The 17,561-nt window shown below is 39.3% G+C and overlaps 1 protein-coding gene, 1 long non-coding RNA gene and 1 pseudogene across 5 annotated transcripts; 1 reads left to right on the forward strand and 2 right to left on the reverse strand.

The window, feature by feature from the left end:
- Positions 1–447: 447 nt before the first annotated feature.
- LOC103701970 lies at positions 448–7,016 on the reverse strand (annotated as a pseudogene).
- Positions 7,017–7,906: 890 nt separating this feature from the next.
- LOC113462401 lies at positions 7,907–8,493 on the forward strand. Its single transcript, XR_003384663.2, has 2 exons — positions 7,907–8,168; positions 8,294–8,493. It is a non-coding gene; the product is annotated as an uncharacterized LOC113462401 (long non-coding RNA).
- A 691-nt stretch (positions 8,494–9,184) lies between these two features.
- Positions 9,185–17,561, reverse strand: LOC103701969 (putative phospholipid-transporting ATPase 9). Of its 4 annotated transcripts, XM_008784204.4 has the most exons (12): positions 16,160–17,561; positions 13,878–15,226; positions 13,655–13,765; positions 13,232–13,508; positions 13,050–13,138; positions 12,833–12,941; positions 11,211–11,414; positions 10,984–11,109; positions 10,718–10,816; positions 10,444–10,635; positions 9,603–10,193; positions 9,185–9,516 (listed from the first exon to the last, which is right to left on the reverse strand). In XM_008784204.4, exons 1-12 carry the CDS (start codon positions 16,544–16,546, stop codon positions 9,475–9,477), a joined length of 3,576 nt encoding a protein of 1,191 aa, XP_008782426.2. In that variant the 5' UTR covers positions 16,547–17,561; the 3' UTR covers positions 9,185–9,474. The 4 variants fall into 4 exon arrangements, with proteins under 4 accessions (XP_008782426.2, XP_008782425.2, XP_017697041.2 ...); XM_008784203.4 differs by having other exon boundaries at positions 9,185–10,193; XM_017841552.3 differs by having other exon boundaries at positions 9,185–10,193; positions 13,878–15,077; positions 16,160–16,474.

Below are 17,561 nucleotides of genomic sequence, written 5' to 3' on the forward strand. Positions count from 1 at the left end.
CCAATACTTCGTCATAGATTTGGGCGAGGGCCACCAACTTTCAAGAAAAATGCAACCAGCTATTCACCAACTTTCAAGGAAAAATACAAGAAGAGAACTGGCGCTTAACGTCACACAGCCCACCAAATCAGAGTGTGAAGAAAATACCGGATTCTGGGACTTGTATGATAGCGCATGTTAACGGTTTAGCGCCACTCAGAATAACTTTGCGCTCAAATGCTAACCGGGTCCAATCAAATTATCCAAGAACAATCTCCTTTATTTTTATTTTTTTCATTACAAAGTTTTTGGCATAAAGAATGCTTCGTTATGCGAGAGCCATCACTATCATCATCGCCATCATCATCTCGCACTGGAAAAGCCGTCGACACATGAAGATGTGTCAAATCACACCAAATTAACGAAGAACCATGCCTGTGTTAGGACAGCATAATAATACGCCGACAATAAAACTAAAAATATATCCATTCACTGAAAAAAAAATATAAATTGCCCGCTCTTAATATAAGTTTTTTAAAAGCTTAAATTTGAAGAGACAAGCAATGGAAAAAAAAGGAAAGATTTATATAGGGCCACGCCCTGTAAGAGCTCTTCTCTCAAAATTTTATTCCAACCAGAGAAACAGAGGAGGAATTCCATCGAACGGTCCACCAGGTAAGTTGTTGTGCTAGGAGCTACCAATCTGGGTTACCTTAAGCTGCCAAAATTAATTGGTTCCCTCAAGAACTTCTCCATTTGCTTTGCCCTGGTCTTTATAGACATGTCAAATACTTTCTGCCCGAATTCAACCACCAAACCTCCAAGAATGCCGGGATCAATCTGCAAAGCCAATATATAAAGAGAAGGAAGTTTTACTGCACCAACTTATTGTCAATCAAGTAAACCTCAAAAGTCATCTGGATACAGCTAGTAATAATACAAAAACAAAAAAAATGACACCAAAAGATAAAGATAAAGACAACTAACTCGTGGGAAAACACAAAAAATACTAGGATGCTCAATAGCCACCAAGATCATTCAACATCCAACTTCGAGAGGGAAACGGCTGCTCCTTTATTTTTTGAAGTGTTTGCTCAGTTTAGGCCTTTATGGGAACAGTTTCAATGTCCTAGGGACATGCCTTTTCAATCTTTTTTTCTTGAAAAATAAAGTAATTTCCTAAACTAATGTATCACAATTTTCCTTGAGTAAATATGATAATTTGCTACATGAGACAATTTCGAAATACGGTTATGCTCATGGTGATGGCAAAAGTTACAAGCGTGTCCAAACAGCAGCAGAGCATACAATATGGGAACATTGATAAAGCGTGAGATACTTGAAAAAGTTTTTTTCTTTTTTCTGAAAAGAGAGAATTGAAAGCAAAGAGGCTGCATCCCTTGGAAGGGGGAAGCTATCAAGAAATCCATTAACCAATCTTTGAATCTCGAAAGGCCAACTTTTACAAAAATTCACCTAAGCAAATTATAAGCAATTCATTATGCAACAAGGAGTTACCTTTTGTTCAATAATTACAGTTTTCCCTTGTCCAAGAATTTCTTGCAATACTTGCTTCAGTTCTTTTTCCTCTTCAGTAGGAAGTGGCTACGAACAAGATGCAGAAAACAATTAACTTAGCTAAAATTTCAACTACTAGAAAGTAAATTTCAACTACTAGAAAGTATAATTTAAAAGACTATCAAAAGAACATCTTGAATGAATGGCAACTATGCTGTAACAATTGACTTGAAGGATTGGCTGAGAGATCTCTTTTTTCCACTTCTTTTAGTTTAGCAATATTAACTGCCCATCTTAAATGTCTATAGCTCTAGATGATTCAACGAAATGCAAACCTTATTCTACTTTAATTCTACAACCATCTTACATCCCTGCCGCCTATTCCTCTTCTCTACATCATTTTCCCAAAAGAATGTTGATCCATGTTATACCGACTCCAACCTATACCAACGAAGCTACAGAACTATTTATTATCCAGTCTCAAGAATGTGGGCCCAAAGGTACCATGAACATTGAATAACAAATAATAAACCATTTATTTAATTTAAAACATGACAGAAAAGTAAATAATCAGTCAGCGGAGAATGAAAGAGAAAAGGTATAATTCATAATGGGCAAAATAGCTAATTTGTCGCCATTGCAGTAATGGTTGATGTTACATATGTCACACACAGCCATCATAATGGCCAAATTGATCTGAACACACAAGTGCCAGCCGATTTATGATGTTCATGTCAACACTGCTCCTGAAAAGGGTACAGATGTCTCTGAGGAAGTCAAACAAGTAGAGGTGCAAGCGGGTAGGATGGAACCAAACTACACAACCTCAACATGGTCTTGATATCTAAACTCTGGAATCTGGTACTGGCTCCAAGCCTAGACACAACTGTCCAATTAATTTAGGAACTGGGTAATGCAAAACTAGATCCAACTAAAATAAACTTTGCCTGACCATACCAGACTCAACAGGTAAAGATGAAAATTGGCCGACAGGCCCATCTCCAACCAGAGCAAGAATTAAATCTAATTTGCCAGAAAGAAATTGATAAAACTGGATCAAATCTGTACACAAACTCTGCATGCTATACCAATCCAAATTTTGAATTTGATTTTATGAATCATGCCAAGTTTAACACCCAAGTGTATCCTATACGTTCATGATTGTTTGATACCATGATTACAAGCTAAGTTTTAAAACAATATATTCACGTGGGCAGCAGCCCAGGCCATATGAAAACACTCAGACACACTCCAAAAGGGAAAAATGGCTGATTGCAAATTCAGACAAGTTAATAGTACAACCGGTGTGGAAAACCTCATACATGAACATGCATACGTATGCACATCTGTGTACATATATTTATAAAAAATAGCTTAGAAGCACATATTTTGTTGGACACCCTGTAGCAATAAGCAACCTTACTAGAAGGGGGAAAAGATAGGATAAAAAAAAACATTTTTAAGTCAAAATAAATGTGATTTCTTCCTATTCCTAATTTTGCATGCGAGCAAGAACTATTAAACACATAACCATAAACTCTACATAAATATTTACATATTTCAGCACAATGTAATTGCCAGTCAGAAAGCATGCTATTCAATCCAACAGTGGCTTGCAAAATAAAGGGTCAAGGAATACTTTTTTGTTGACTCATTTTCACTTAGGGTCTCATCATTCTACTTTTCCTTGATAAATGAACTTCACATTAGCTATCATCCATATAAATAGTGCAAAAAAGGAAGAGGTGAACTTACAATAACAGTTGTGACAATCACTTTCACTTCACCCTTGTGAGCCATTGCCAATTCAAAAAATCTCTTAGAAATGTGAGGCCCAATAGTCCCACATCGGAAAGACTCGTTCCAGAGCCTGGGCATATGAGGCGGGTGTCTCCTAATCCTGCAGACGCGTTTTGGGTGGAAAACAAAACCGGGGAGGGGTGAAGGACGCTTGCGTGAAGCCCCAGAACCGGACAATATCTGGCAGGGGAGCCCCGTGGTCCCCCCTCATGTGGCCCCCACGTGGGCACTAGGTGCCTCACGTGCCTCGCAGAGGCGGGGGCGTGACATTTGGTATCAGAGCCGAGGACGACTCTTGTCCGATGGTGGGAAGGGTGTGAGGCCCAATAGTCCCACATCGGAAAGACTCGTTCCAGAGCCTGGGCATATGAGGCGGGTGTCTCCTAATCCTGCAGACGCGTTTTGGGTGGAAAACAAAACCGGGGAGGGGTGAAGGACGCTTGCGTGAAGCCCCAGAACCGGACAATATCTGGCAGGGGAGCCCCGTGTTCCCCCCTCATGTGGCCCCCACGTGGGCACTAGGTGCCTCACGTGCCTCGCAGAGGCGGGGGCGTGACAAGAAATACGCCCTATATGTCTAAGTCTTCCATTATCAACCAAGACAGCTAGTATAGATCCAAAAAAGGAAATCAAAAATTAGAATGTCAATATAATGATAAGGGAGTCAATGTTTTTCTTTTTTGGTGGTGGTGGTTGGGGGTTGGGGGGGCGGGGGGGAGGCGGTTATAAATAAAAACTTGCAGTTATAAGCCAAAGGGCAACGGGTAATACTAATATGCTTGCACACCCATGAACTTTGGGCAAAAAAAATAATATACAGTATACAACAATTGAGAAATATGGTATTTTACGTGATAAAATAAATATCTCAAAAATGATATGAGCATTATGAGATGACATAATTCATGAGGATATGCACAATAAGAATGTAAGATGGATAAGAGCATGTATGTCATCTACCTATGCATGAAAGAAATATAAATCAACAGAATGATAACAGTCATAGAGCAACTTCCAAGCTGGAGAAAAGCATTTTGTGATGGTAGAGTGCTCCAGAAATCATGCATAACAAAAGGAAGCTTTGGTAAATAAAAAGTTGATACGTAACTAAGCCTTAATTCCAGACTAGTTGGGTGGGCTAGAAAAAGTGGAAAAGTAATTATGGTTTTCATAAATTGGTTAAGCTTTCCATTAGTTCGGGCAGACATAATCTGTGAAAAACTTAAGACATCACTAGAATATGACGCAGAATCTAAACAGATGCACCAGGCATATGCCCTCTGGATAAGCAGACACAGATGAAAAATATCACAAAAATATTAAAAACTCATCCCAATTCTATCCCTGGATCACGAACGCATGCCATAGTAATACCTACATGCCGTACACAAAATGTCAGATAAAAGACTGGTAGCAACACATAATGTAGAGCTGTTCAGGCAATGTCATCCAATTATGCAAAACTAAAAAATCCTTGAAGCATAGCACCAGTTAACCGAGCACATCTCATGCTGTAGGTTTCGTTATGATGTCACATAAATAGAAAAGACATTTGCATCCTACACCCCAAAATTGTCTATTAATCATTAAATGAAAACCAATTTCGAAAAAGCAAACTTATTTAGGACATACCCAAGAAATTCTTTGTGACATCTGAAAAACCAGCTTCAGCAAATACTTCTTTTACAGCATTTACCCTAGACTCCCTAGGTACTGACAAATCCTTGATGAACTGTGAGAACAGAGGGCTCCTCTAGGATGCCTCAACAATGTCAAGAACCTCAGATTCAACCTTGTCCAACATATTTGCTTTGGAGGCTGCAAGAAACGGAGCAGATGCATAGTTTCCTGAACCTCCAAATAACGACAATGGCACCTGTAATTGCACGCAAAAATCAGCATGAAAAAACCAAGAAATAAAACTTACAAGAAAGTGAGACTAGTCAAAACTAGTGAGACTATAAAATTTCAGAGACCATAATACAAATTCACATAATGTCGTTCTCTTGTTGTATTCTTGTAATTTTTTCAGAGACCATAATTGTTTGACATAGCAAATCATAAGTTGAATTTGGGTTAGGTCCACATTGACCTATTATTTTTATGGAAACAAGGTAGGTGTTACACTTAAGAATAAGCCAAAAATTGGCTAGCATTTTGATTTCTGTTTTTGCAAAAAGCATTCTTATTATCAAGGTTTGTCATACAAGTGCATATCACCCCGTACCAGCCATACTATACCCTATCGGTGCCAAATTGAGACTCAGCAGACGTACTAAGAGTTAGTGTGCTAAACTGACTCTCGTACTAGGCATATCGATATGATACCAGCATAGTATCAGTACGGAATATAGTATCGAGATTGCGAACTTTGCTGATCATAATACCAAACTAATCGCTTTCAAGAAGTGCTAATTTTTTCAAGCAATGTCACACACACAATTACTCTTTTAGTTTAATTGTTAATTGTTAACTCACAAAAAAACAATCAATTTATGCTCCTGAACTCTGCAAATGCTCATCCTAAATGTTAGCATACTTTGAGCACGTACTTATGCATCCAAAGAAACAACTCCCATATCAACTTAGCTCAACAATATCTATAAATACTATCAAATTGGTTGGTTTCCTTCAAGCTTTGCATGTCTTACAGGTCTTCACTATATTAACTTATCTTAAAGTATAGACAAAGAGGAAAAAATATAAATCGCAATATAAGCGTGACCAAGTTTATGGATTTCAAAAGATGGACTACCCTCTCCCCCAGCCTCCTCCCTTCTCTCTCTCTCTCTCTCTCTCTCTCTCTCTCTCTCTCTCTCTCTTATTGTTGGTGCTGCTGGAAAGACATGCCTCCCGATTATTTAAACTACATCATTTATGCTTGGTTACTTCTTATGAATATCATTTCCCTGCTTCTTGGAGTCAAATCAACAGTTCTTGAATAGACTTATCATTTGGATAAGAGTAAAATAAAAGGTGATGATACTGGTTAAAAAGGTTATGTCTGCGCGTAGGTATACACACACACGTGCCAAATAATTCTACCAGTATACGAACTCAGAAAAAACAATCCAATCCACAAAAGTAGCTTTATCAATCTTCTTTTATAAAGTTAATACACAGACAGATCAGAAAGTCATTAGAAAAACTCAACCCGAATATTTCCTTGTCTTCAATCACAGAATATGAGGGATGTCCAAAGGAATTTCCTTTACCTTAACGTTTGCTTCGTTTGACTTTGCCTGAGTCGCAAAGTTCCTCAAACACTGCGATAGGGGAATGCCAGACGGTCAAATTCCATCACAGATAACAAATTGAAGAATATCTGAAATTCCGAAATATCATCATAATTTTTTCAAAGTTCAGAGCAAAGGAAGCAATCAAATGAAGTGTAATAACCTCGAAATCAAATGTCAATTAATTTTAGAGATTTCTTCCAAGAAAACAGTAAGATCTCACTCGAATCAAGAACATGTGATCATTTTTTTTAAAAAAAAAACATTTAAGCGGGAAAGTGGAAGTGCCATAAAACCATATTGGCTCGATTCACCTCAGAGGTGGCGGCGATGTTAGGGTTTCCAAAGCCTCCATCGGCTCTGAGGATCTGGTGGACGAAAGGGAGGGCAGACCTGAGACGCCCCGAAAGCGCCATTCGGAAACCCTAGGTTTTCACGTCCGTCGCAGCGCGGCGAGAGGGGAGGGAATGAGGGAAAAGAGCAAGGTGCGAATGCCAGGTCCTTTTCCAGGTCCATTTATACGTCAAAAAATGGAAACGTGGCATCTTTCTAATGGGCTTCTATCGTGTGCCGTACATTAAGTACCTGGGCTGATCTCTATTTCAGGGAAAGAATGACTATATGCTAGAGAGACGCTAATAAGTGACTTGTTCATGTGACTATCAAAAACGTGGCGCATATAGTGCCACATCAGTTTAGTTGTACTTGGAGTACAGCATCTTCATTTGTTTTGAAAGATGTTTTCAACGTTCACAATTATGATTGCCCTTTTCTATCGTATTAGAAATTAAAAATATGTAAACATATTAAAAATAAAAAAATAATAATATTACAATTTCAAGATATGACGTCACAGTAAACTTTATTAACTACATCTAGTAATAGTTGCTAGGGTAGCACACTAACAGTCGAATTACAATGGCTGTTTCAAATTCTAAAGAGGCATGCAGTTTAGCGAACGCTGCGAATCAATTTAATTACGGTAAAAATTTAGAATTCAAAAAATATCTAGAAGTTTGTCGACTTGAACCATCGCAACAAAGTTATTATGCTTCGTTGATTGACCAACGTCTCAGTGAAATATTTATTTATCTATATATAAAAAGATTATTGAAGAAAAGATTGATCATAAATTGAGAGAGTTTGCTTCTACATGATGGCGTAGACCACTATCGAGAACATATAAAGAGAAGGAAAGAAATGAGAAAAAAAAGTAAAATCTTAGCTATATGCTTCTCTACGTACTTGCTATCTCGAAAAACAACAGCAATTCTATGTCTAAAGTGTGCTCGAGTTGAGAAAGATGTACATCTCCATTATTTAAACAAGTAATTAACACAAGCAATTTAGGTTCAATTTAGGTGCAATGCAGGCACCGATGGCTAGGTCATATAGGAAGAATGCCTTGCCACCTAAATTGTCCCTTATTTTCTAAAGAGGAACTTTATCCAACAACATGGACCTTAGCTTCTCTCTGCCCATCTTTCCCTTCCTCCTCTCTTGCTCCATTTCGGCATCTTAGGATGGCTTCGACGGCAACACCGACGACACCATTGCCACACTACAAGGAGCCCATGCCTGCAGGGCCTCAACGTGCATGGCTCGGACCGATCGGATCATTCATTGCAGTAATCGGTAGCGGTCGTTTCTTCCTCCATTCCACCCAAAAACCAATCTTTGATTGCAGGATCTTTATGATCATTCAAATTTCTTTAATCTTTTACTTTTGAGTATTGACACCTTTCCACTCGTATGAACAGAAGGCAACTTGTTTCACCATCAAAACAGGCTCCACTTGTGAACCTTATTATAGGATGCCCATCCCTGCAATACATTAATAACTTGTCATGGCATATCTTTAGCTGGAACATAACCAGCAACTTTTCAGTTTAATTGTGAAGTAACAAATGGCAGAATTGCAGGTTTAAATGTATTATGGAGGTATATGAACATCTAGTCCTGGAATCTTGTTTGTCATGATTCGATGAGAAACCTCTTAAACTGCTCATAATTTTTCATCTCATGCTCGCAAGCATACAGTCTGTCGAGTGTTTTTTGACCAACAAATGCTAAACTAACATGAAAGAGAAAAACAGCCCTAAAAAATCAAGGCTGTGGTTAGTTTTAAGGGGTGAAGAGCCACTTGCCTGTGCGAAGACCTAAATTTTAAGTTGGTCATCAATCATTTGAGATGCCATGTAACATTAGGCACTCCACTCTAGCAGATCAAAATACTCCATCTTGAACCGAAAATCTGTGGTTCTAATCTCTTTAAGCAAGCACAGACCAATGACCAAAATCTGTCTCAACCTTCACTCATTATGCACAAATTTTAATTCCTCCACTGTTGGAGGCTAGATGCTACAATGTCTTTGTTTGGTATATAATTTTTGGAGCATATATTTCTCTAAAGTTTCCAGAGTTCAATTTATTTTTATCTTACTTCGATGAGGAGAAGCTAGTTTCCAATAGCCACCTCCCCCATGAAACTTTCTGAGCTTGTCTATGTTCTCCTTTCAAGAAGTGCCAAAATATCGTATTAATGAGATAAACATGCTCTACAGTCTACCTCGACCAAGCTCTCATAATATGGCTTCACAAGCAGGCAGCTTTCTGTGATATTGGGAACAATAAGCAGCAAAAGAGAGGAATTTGATGAAAACGAAACTATATGTATTTCCACTATGTGACTATATAGAGGTTATTGTAAGGCACAAAAATTTAAAAAAAAAATAATGCACCCAAAAAGGGGGCCAGTGGTTGAAATATACAACTCTTCTGTGGACTTTGCTTTTGGTCACCTGACTAACAAATTATACTGCAGCGATACCCTGCATCTGAACGTAAAAACTTGAGTCAATGCCGTCCCTCCATGGGAAGCAATCTCACTCCAAACCTGCTTTCCTTCATTAAGGAACCATCTTTGAGCTGCTCAGCGAGTTCAACATGAACCTCTTTTAGAAGCAGCGGATCGAGAGTGTAACTGTACAAGGAGTGAGACTCAGACGACAGAAGCTTTTACAGCGAGTGAACTGCATGGTGGACTTTCCTTGTTATTAACTGACTAACCTTATCAAGGCGCGCAGAGACCCCAACTGTCGTTGGTCTCACCGACCTCTGGCGCACCACCTGGCAGTACTCAGGATCATCTGCTCGCCCTTCCAACCGTATCCACTGAACCATGTTATGGTACATTGGAAAGAAGCGCATCTGAATTGCAGCAAAGGCGAAGTAGGGAATGAGAGTAGCCAGCACCACGAAGAGTGTCACAATCCAATAAGAAGGCGCAGGAGCCAGCGCCTCAACGAATACCATGAAGGCAGTGGTGGATATGGTGGGGATGATGGCTCCATAGACCAGGAGGAAGAGATACCAAAGAGCAACGCCGCCCCATATGAAGATGTGCTGTATCAAAGTGAAGTAGCTGACAGAGAGTGCCATTTGGCAGTTCACAACCCACACCACGCAAGTGTACATGGTGGCCCCGAGAACTTCGAAGCCCACGACCTCGCCACCTTTGCGGAAGGCCTGGTGCTGGAAGGCACTGGTGCAGAAGAACAAGATAGCGATTGCATTCAAGATGCCATTGAACATCCAAGAAAGAAGGCGGGTCCAGCTGAAGAGAACATTTTGCACGCCTTCTTGGTAGAGCATGGGAAACTGCATTGAAACCGAGATCAAATTCAGGATTAGTTCATAAAGTAAGCATGAAATATCAGATAAGAAATTATGGAAGTTTAGAATGCTTCATTGAAGCAAAGTATTGTTGATTCTCATGTGTATAGGATATTGGGTTACATTCTTCAGGGACGAAAGTTCATATTTTGGTGAAACCATGGGGACAATTGGGGAAAACAGATATATCTGATTGAAAACAAATGTATTTATGACTGATGGGCTGAAGACAGACCTTGAGACAAAATCGGGCAGAAACATCCTGGTCGAATACTCCCAAAGCAATCACAGGGAGTGATGTGAAGAAGACATTATAGAATGACATGAACCAATCATTGTATGCAGGTTGACCGGAGAATGATGCATATGCCTCAAACAAGAAGAGGGTGAGACCAAATGTGATGTTCTTGTAGAAGAAATAGCATATCTGCAAAGCAATGCGAGGAACATGTCAGACACCAGCTGCAAAGAAGATTCAAGTATAAAATTTATAAGTCCAGAGGCTATACCATTGATGAGATCCTCCTATAACACCAATGCCCATGCACAAGTAGCAATCGCTCCAGAAATCTAAACTGAGCAATGGCAACATCACTTGACATTACAGCCTGAAATTGAGCATCATTCCAGGAAAAAAAATAGATTTTTAATACTAAGAAGACCAGAAATTCGTGCAACAGAAAATATTACAATAAAAAGGCTTCAGATAGAAACGTCCAGTCTGGCATCAGATTCTCGTATATGTTTGCAAGTATTTTTTTCTGATGTGACTGACCTGCATTCCTTCAGCACCACTGATACCAACCCCTATATCTGCTTCTTGAAGCATGCCCACATCATTGGCCCCGTCACCGATTGCTAAGGTGACTTTACGTGTGCCAGTTTTAACAAGTCGTGTGACCTGGACAATTCCATGATGCCTTCATTAGATTCAATGCGAGGATGACTAAATGATGAGAAACCAAGGTCAATAATGTTATTAAAAATTTTGCCAAAACTCACAAGGGCTTTCTGTATGGGCGACGAACGGCAGCATATAACTGATGCGCAGCCAATTGCCAGCTGCAAGAACATGTCCTTGACACCATCTTCCAAAGCATATGTAAGTGACTTCCCATCAATGATCAAAGCAAATGATTCAGCACTTGATGAACTAATAAGTTTCCTTCCCTCCCTTATCTGATGGATGACACTATCCTTTGATGCCTAAAGTATCAACAACAAACTGTAAATATGTTGGTAAGGACCGAGCTTGCAACTTCAGTAATCAGGTGAGAAATGTTGCATCAGAATACAGAAAACTTTTAAAATGTAGGTCCAAATAATAATATTTCTAACTTTCATCAGGAGGTTAGACAAGGTGCTATAGTGCTAAGGCAGTTAAACTAATCTTTAATCTTTTCTTTTATATAATAGTCATCAAAATGCAGTGAAAGGAAATTCACTAAACTTTCTCCAATTTTATGAACCTCCCCATTACATGTAGCCTATCGAGAATAAATAAAGCATAGAAACAACTGGAAGAACAGTATATTTATACAGTCGATAATCAGGAGTATCTAACTGAGATGATTTGTTAACATTTAAAATTACTTATATACCTTCCATCCCCAACTCTACCTCATCCTACAAGAGATGGTACTATATTAACATACGGAACTGTAGCTAAAGATTGTCTTAAATGCAAAAGTTGTTCTGAGTGCTTGTAATTCAAGCACGGATTTTGGATATTCTATCATGATGGCAACTGTAGAGATAAATCTGGTCAGTGTCCCAAGAAATGAATATCATCAGAAGTTCAGAACATGCACTGAACATATAAAACAAGTTTGGGCATAACTAGGTGGTTGTGAAGGAGTCACCCGTGATGTTTAATTCGCAGTGCTACTGCCCTGTGTTTCAGTTATATTCTCAATCACATTGTTTTAACACTTATGATCAGCTGATACCATTTAGACATATAGGCTGAAGAAATGGAGAATCTTTAACAAGCAACTTAGCAACTGTTGACTTCTATTTCCAGCCATAAGAGACAAGCTTTAAGCCTTATTAGCTAAAAACTTCGTCTTAGGGCGGCATACTCACTTCCTTAACGTTTCCTCATCCATGCTCCCACTTTCCTAATGTTCCCCATGCTAATCTTTACTGATAGACCCGTTTCGCTGCACCTACAGCAGAAGCCACCATCACATCCAAGGTTCACAATATCGGTGCATACTAGCACATACTGGGCAACACCGTACCCATGCTGAACCAATATTTAGTGCAGGGGAAAACCTACTGTCGGTACACCAAAATGAACTGTACTGATACTGTAGCAACATGGTGCTGGAACGGGTACTGAGACCAGAATTGCGAACCTTGGTCATACCTGCTCTTGCTTTTGGCAATTAAGCTTTAAACTGTTTATGTTCCTTCTATATCTTTATTAGTTATTAGGATTATCATTCAGTGTTTAGAAGTTTGAGCTGTCAAGTTAGGTACTCAAATAGTATCTTGACCACTTAAAGTTGTCCTGATTCAGATACCCTGATATGAGGATTATTTTCAGTGAATAAGAAGGTGAACTACTCATTGATAAGAAATATTGTCATGATAATAGAACAATAAATCGTAATTTTTACCTTAGCAATGGCATCCTTGTTCCCAGATTTCACCAATCCTATAATTTCTGGTGTTTCCAAAGTGATGATTATCTGATTCATTCCTTGTCTTAGTAGACTACAGGAGAAGCTGCAAAAATTCATAAAGTTAACTGGGTAAGAATAGTGTCCAGCAAGATTAAAAACACCCACAAACAGCAAGCATTTGAAACTGAAAATATGTATTTCAAAGGAATACCCTATATTGATGGCTGTCTCCATCTTGTCACCAGTAAGTACCCAAATCTTGATTCCAGCTTGTGCAAGTTTGTCGATGCACTCAGGTACCTATTGACCCATTCTAGAAGAAGTGAGCATTAGCATATACAAGATGGTTATAAGATTCACATGTACTATATTCCTTGAGAACCTTCTACGCACCCCGACTTGCAGTTTGTCTTCAACAGCAGTGGCACCAAGAAGAATCAAATCTCTCTCTATCATATCAGCAGCTTCCTCAATTTTTTCGTCTCTATCAGCACTAACTAAATTCTTGGCCGCCATGAATTTTTTGTTGAAAGTCATGTATTCTTCTTCATCAAGTTCACGATATGCAAGAACTAACGTTCTTAAACCTGCATCAGCATACTCATTCAAGTGTTCCTTGGTTTTTTCCTCGAACTCCCTTCCATTCTTTGCAAGCCTTTCAAACATTACACTGTTTATATCCATGTAAAAAAAAGTGGGCAAAGACAAAAGTTATTTTGATTGCATATCTTTTTCAAAATAGAACATGAGAAATGAGAAACCTGGTTTTCTTTTAAACTTATACTTCTAAGCAGATTGGTGTAGTAACTTTTAAACCTGTCAGCGCCTTTGCTGAGTAGTAGCAATTTCCCCTCCTCATCTTGAACTATCACAGACATCCGCTTCCGAGAGCTACTAAACTCCAAGATATTTAAGAGCCTATATGACCTGCAAGAAAAAAGGAGAAAAACATTCGGCTATAAGTTGAAGTTTGATTAGAACTTACCAGCAGGTCATGAAACTGTTTGATCAAGCAGAGGTTGAATGAAACATTTCTCACCTTTCAACTGTCCTGCCCGACATGGGATCCAGTTCATGCAGAGAGATGCTTGTCTGTGTCCTCTGGTAAAATTCAAATCCTAGTTCCCTTGCCGCAATAACAAAGGCAGCCTCATCAGGTGACTCAGCTTCATACGATATCTTCCCCGAGTCTTTGTCTGCTTCAGGTATGCAAGTATGGCAGATAGCCAACAGCCGAAAAAATTTCTGAATGGCATCAGCATGAGGCTCATTAACCCAATTCTGATTCATGATGCGTCTGTCCTCAAAATTAAACCCTTTAATTGCAGATTTTGCATCCACATGATTTTCTTCGTGATCTTCATCGTCTAACTCATTAATCAACGGGGTTCCTTTTGTTCTAGTCATTGCTCTCTCAACCTCTGTAACTCCGTGTCCATAAGCAGTCCCAGCAATGGAGCATTTAATAAACTCCATTGAATTGCAAGTCAGTGTTCCCGTCTTGTCCGAGAGAATCGTGTCAACTTGACCAAGTTCCTCATTCAAGTTAGATGTACGAGCATGAGCAGGCTTGTCTGATTCCTCATGATACATTTGAATATCTTGGTTGATGAAAATAGCCTGCAACACCTTGACAATCTCTATGGATACATACAGGGAGATGGGGATGAAGTAACCATACAGGATCATTGCCGTCAAAAAGTGCAGTACTGCTGCAGCAGGAGCTCGGTTAGGATCAAAGTAGATTTTAGACTGATCCGGTCTTAGATACCATCTCTTCATCTTGCCATCTTCTAAGTCATCATGGGTTGCAATACCAAAGAAAATCGAGCCAACAGCTGAGATCAAGACCAGAGCAGACAGAAGGAGGTAAATGATTTTATCCATTTTCCTTTCGATTTTGCTTCTTTTGGATGGTGGGCTTGTGGCATTTTGCATGACTTTTGTATCATGACCTGTGAAAATAACAGCCCCATATACGTAATCAGTGTTGCGCAGCTTAGAGTCCCTGAGAAGAAGTTGCTGAGGTGAGAGGGGGTATTGCTTGTCATCATGTTCCATGCTTCCAACAAAAGAATAGAGGCTTGCATTTGGGTCTTCACATCTGATTATTGCTTTAAAATCTTTGAAGCTAGAATCAGATTGAAAAATTGAAGTTGCCTCCAATGATTGCTTCAATTTCAGATTTGTTTCTCCATCAAGGTTCATGGTCTCGACATAGCAAATTGCATTTTCATAACTGGATGAAAGCAAAATAAGGTCAGCAGGGAAGAATTCATCCTTATCCACCTTCACTATATTCCCAACTCTCAATTTTTTCCATTCTGTATAATCAAAATTACCATCCCCTTGATGAACTTTAACCTTTCGATTGTTCACCTCAGTATCCTGGAAAAGGGATTTTTCACAGAATTGTTCATTAAATTAAGATATACAAGCAAGCCGACATGAGAGAATTACACTTCTTTGGCAACCAAATTATAATACCACACTTAGATACAGTTTAGGAGAAGGAAAAATATATATATCTTTTAGAAAACTGAACTAAAAATAGAGCGATATAAATGATAATGATCAGTTAAATATCTGTAAATGAAGTAAGCAAATTTCCTTTTTCTTAGAAGTAACAATATGTCAGTATTCCTTTGTCTGGATCAACCAATAGAAGATTATTACTCATCATTAGAAAAGTCCAGTTGGACAATTATAAAGATATTGATTTCACTTTCATGTCCTTCAGAAAAACCAAACTTATACAGATGACATAGTCTAACATAATTGCTACCATTGAGACGCCAGCATCCATGATAACGTTTAGCATTCCCACCATTTCAAGAAAGGAAAACTCATATTCTTTTAGTGAAAGGAACTTTCTACTCACTAGATACTGAATGCTTTCCAGGTCCTAAACAACCAATGGGGTCAAACATCTATTTTAAAACCTCTTCCGTCAAATTTTAAGAAGGCTAAAATGTTCCAATTTCTGCAACTATATCTAGATGCAGTGATACAACTATTACTACTACTGTAATGATTACCGAGTATTTTTCATAATATCAGCATTTCCTTTGGTTGTTTGTCAATCATCAGGAAACCCAAAAAGATTGTTGGAAAAAGTTCAGAATGAAGGGAGATCTGCAATCATCTAACGATATGGTTACCAAGCTCTAGAATTCTTATTTTACATGGCAGAGTTTTGTAGATTGATCATAAAAGTCAATAAGAAAGCATACATACATACATACATACACACACACACATCAATAATTATCATACCAGATTCAAGTTCTTCCCCTAAACAAGAAGAGCCCAAAAATTTACCTGCTGGCTGCGCCTCCAATCCTCAACAGCCTCCTTTGCCATGGTTGCTCCAATCACCACAATCAGTGGAAAAACTGCACTCCAAGCAGTGTAAGGAGCCAAGGGGGTGAAAGAGAGACATCCCGAGATCAGGAAATATATGTTAGCAACCCTCCTGAACTGCTCAAACAAAGACTTGGGAATGAAGGTAGCTAACGTATACTTGGTGGTAGAGACATAGTTAGATCCATAGCTTAGGTTGATGGCATCTTCTGGGTCATTGGCAGAGACTACTCGGGAGAAGCCCGGGCCTCCAAGCTGAGAGTGGTCTTCTTCAAACTTCGGCCTAACACATGCAAAGCTGTATAATTTACTAACATGAAACTTCCTTCTTCTCCCTCTAGCCATCTTGTCTTATTGTCCAATCCCAAGCAGTGAAGCCACCTTAAATGCAATCACTACCAATTTCCAAACAATGGAGATAGAAAGTTAACAATCTAATCTCCAATCAAGCCAACTAAATACAGGGACCCGGAATTGCAAACTAAAGGAGAAGGAGAAGGAAAAATCGCAAATCACAATCTCTTCAGCAAGTGAAGCTCCGAAAATCCTCAAATGGATAGCAGATACTGGACTTCATAATTTTTTTTTAAAAAAAAACAGCCTCGGTCAATAGAAAAATTCCAAAAGCTTCCTCCTTTCAAGCACTCCAAAGCCTAATCACTCCCGAGCAGCAAGAATAACAAGAAAAACAGAGCTTGCCTCTCCAAGATTAAAAGAGAAACAAAAGAACCAAGCCCAGAACAAACCAAAAGAATGCCCAGAGGAAACGAAAGATCCCACCTTTACCGCACGTTCAAATCCAAAGTCCCACAAACAGCTGGAATCCGACAAAAAGAGAGAAAAACCCAAAAAAAATCCAATTTTTCTCTATCTTCCGGACATCAGAGTCTTTCAAAAGCTATTAAGAGGTAGGAGAAGGAAGCAGCAAGCCATCTTTGAGAGCTTTGCTGACGCAGGCGGCATCGCGCAGAACCTCCAAACCGAGCGCGAAGTCTCCTCTTTGACTCGAGCCCAAGCGAGAAGAGACCGGAGAATCCCTCGGATATCTCATGCAGGAGCCCGAGAAAACGAATAAAAGTCGAAACTTTGGGCGAAAAAAGGAATCCCCTGTTCGAGAACGTCAATGTCACCAACGTAGCAAATCCGACGACTTCCCCCCGCCCGCCACGGCCGTTTGGTGCCCAAAAGCTCGGTCTTTTTCCTTCTTTTTTTTTTCTCCCCCTTCTCCCTCCTCTCTCCCTCTTCTCTCTCTTCTCTCTCGAAGCTGCTTCTCAGGAGAACAGACGGTGGGAGGCGATGGGGGAGCGCGAGCATGTTAGCTTTTATATTTGGCATACGTCTGAATTGGGGTCGGACAGGG

This window comes from Phoenix dactylifera, chromosome 6 (assembly GCF_009389715.1).
Source record: "Phoenix dactylifera cultivar Barhee BC4 chromosome 6, palm_55x_up_171113_PBpolish2nd_filt_p, whole genome shotgun sequence".
NCBI lineage: Eukaryota > Viridiplantae > Streptophyta > Magnoliopsida > Arecales > Arecaceae > Phoenix > Phoenix dactylifera.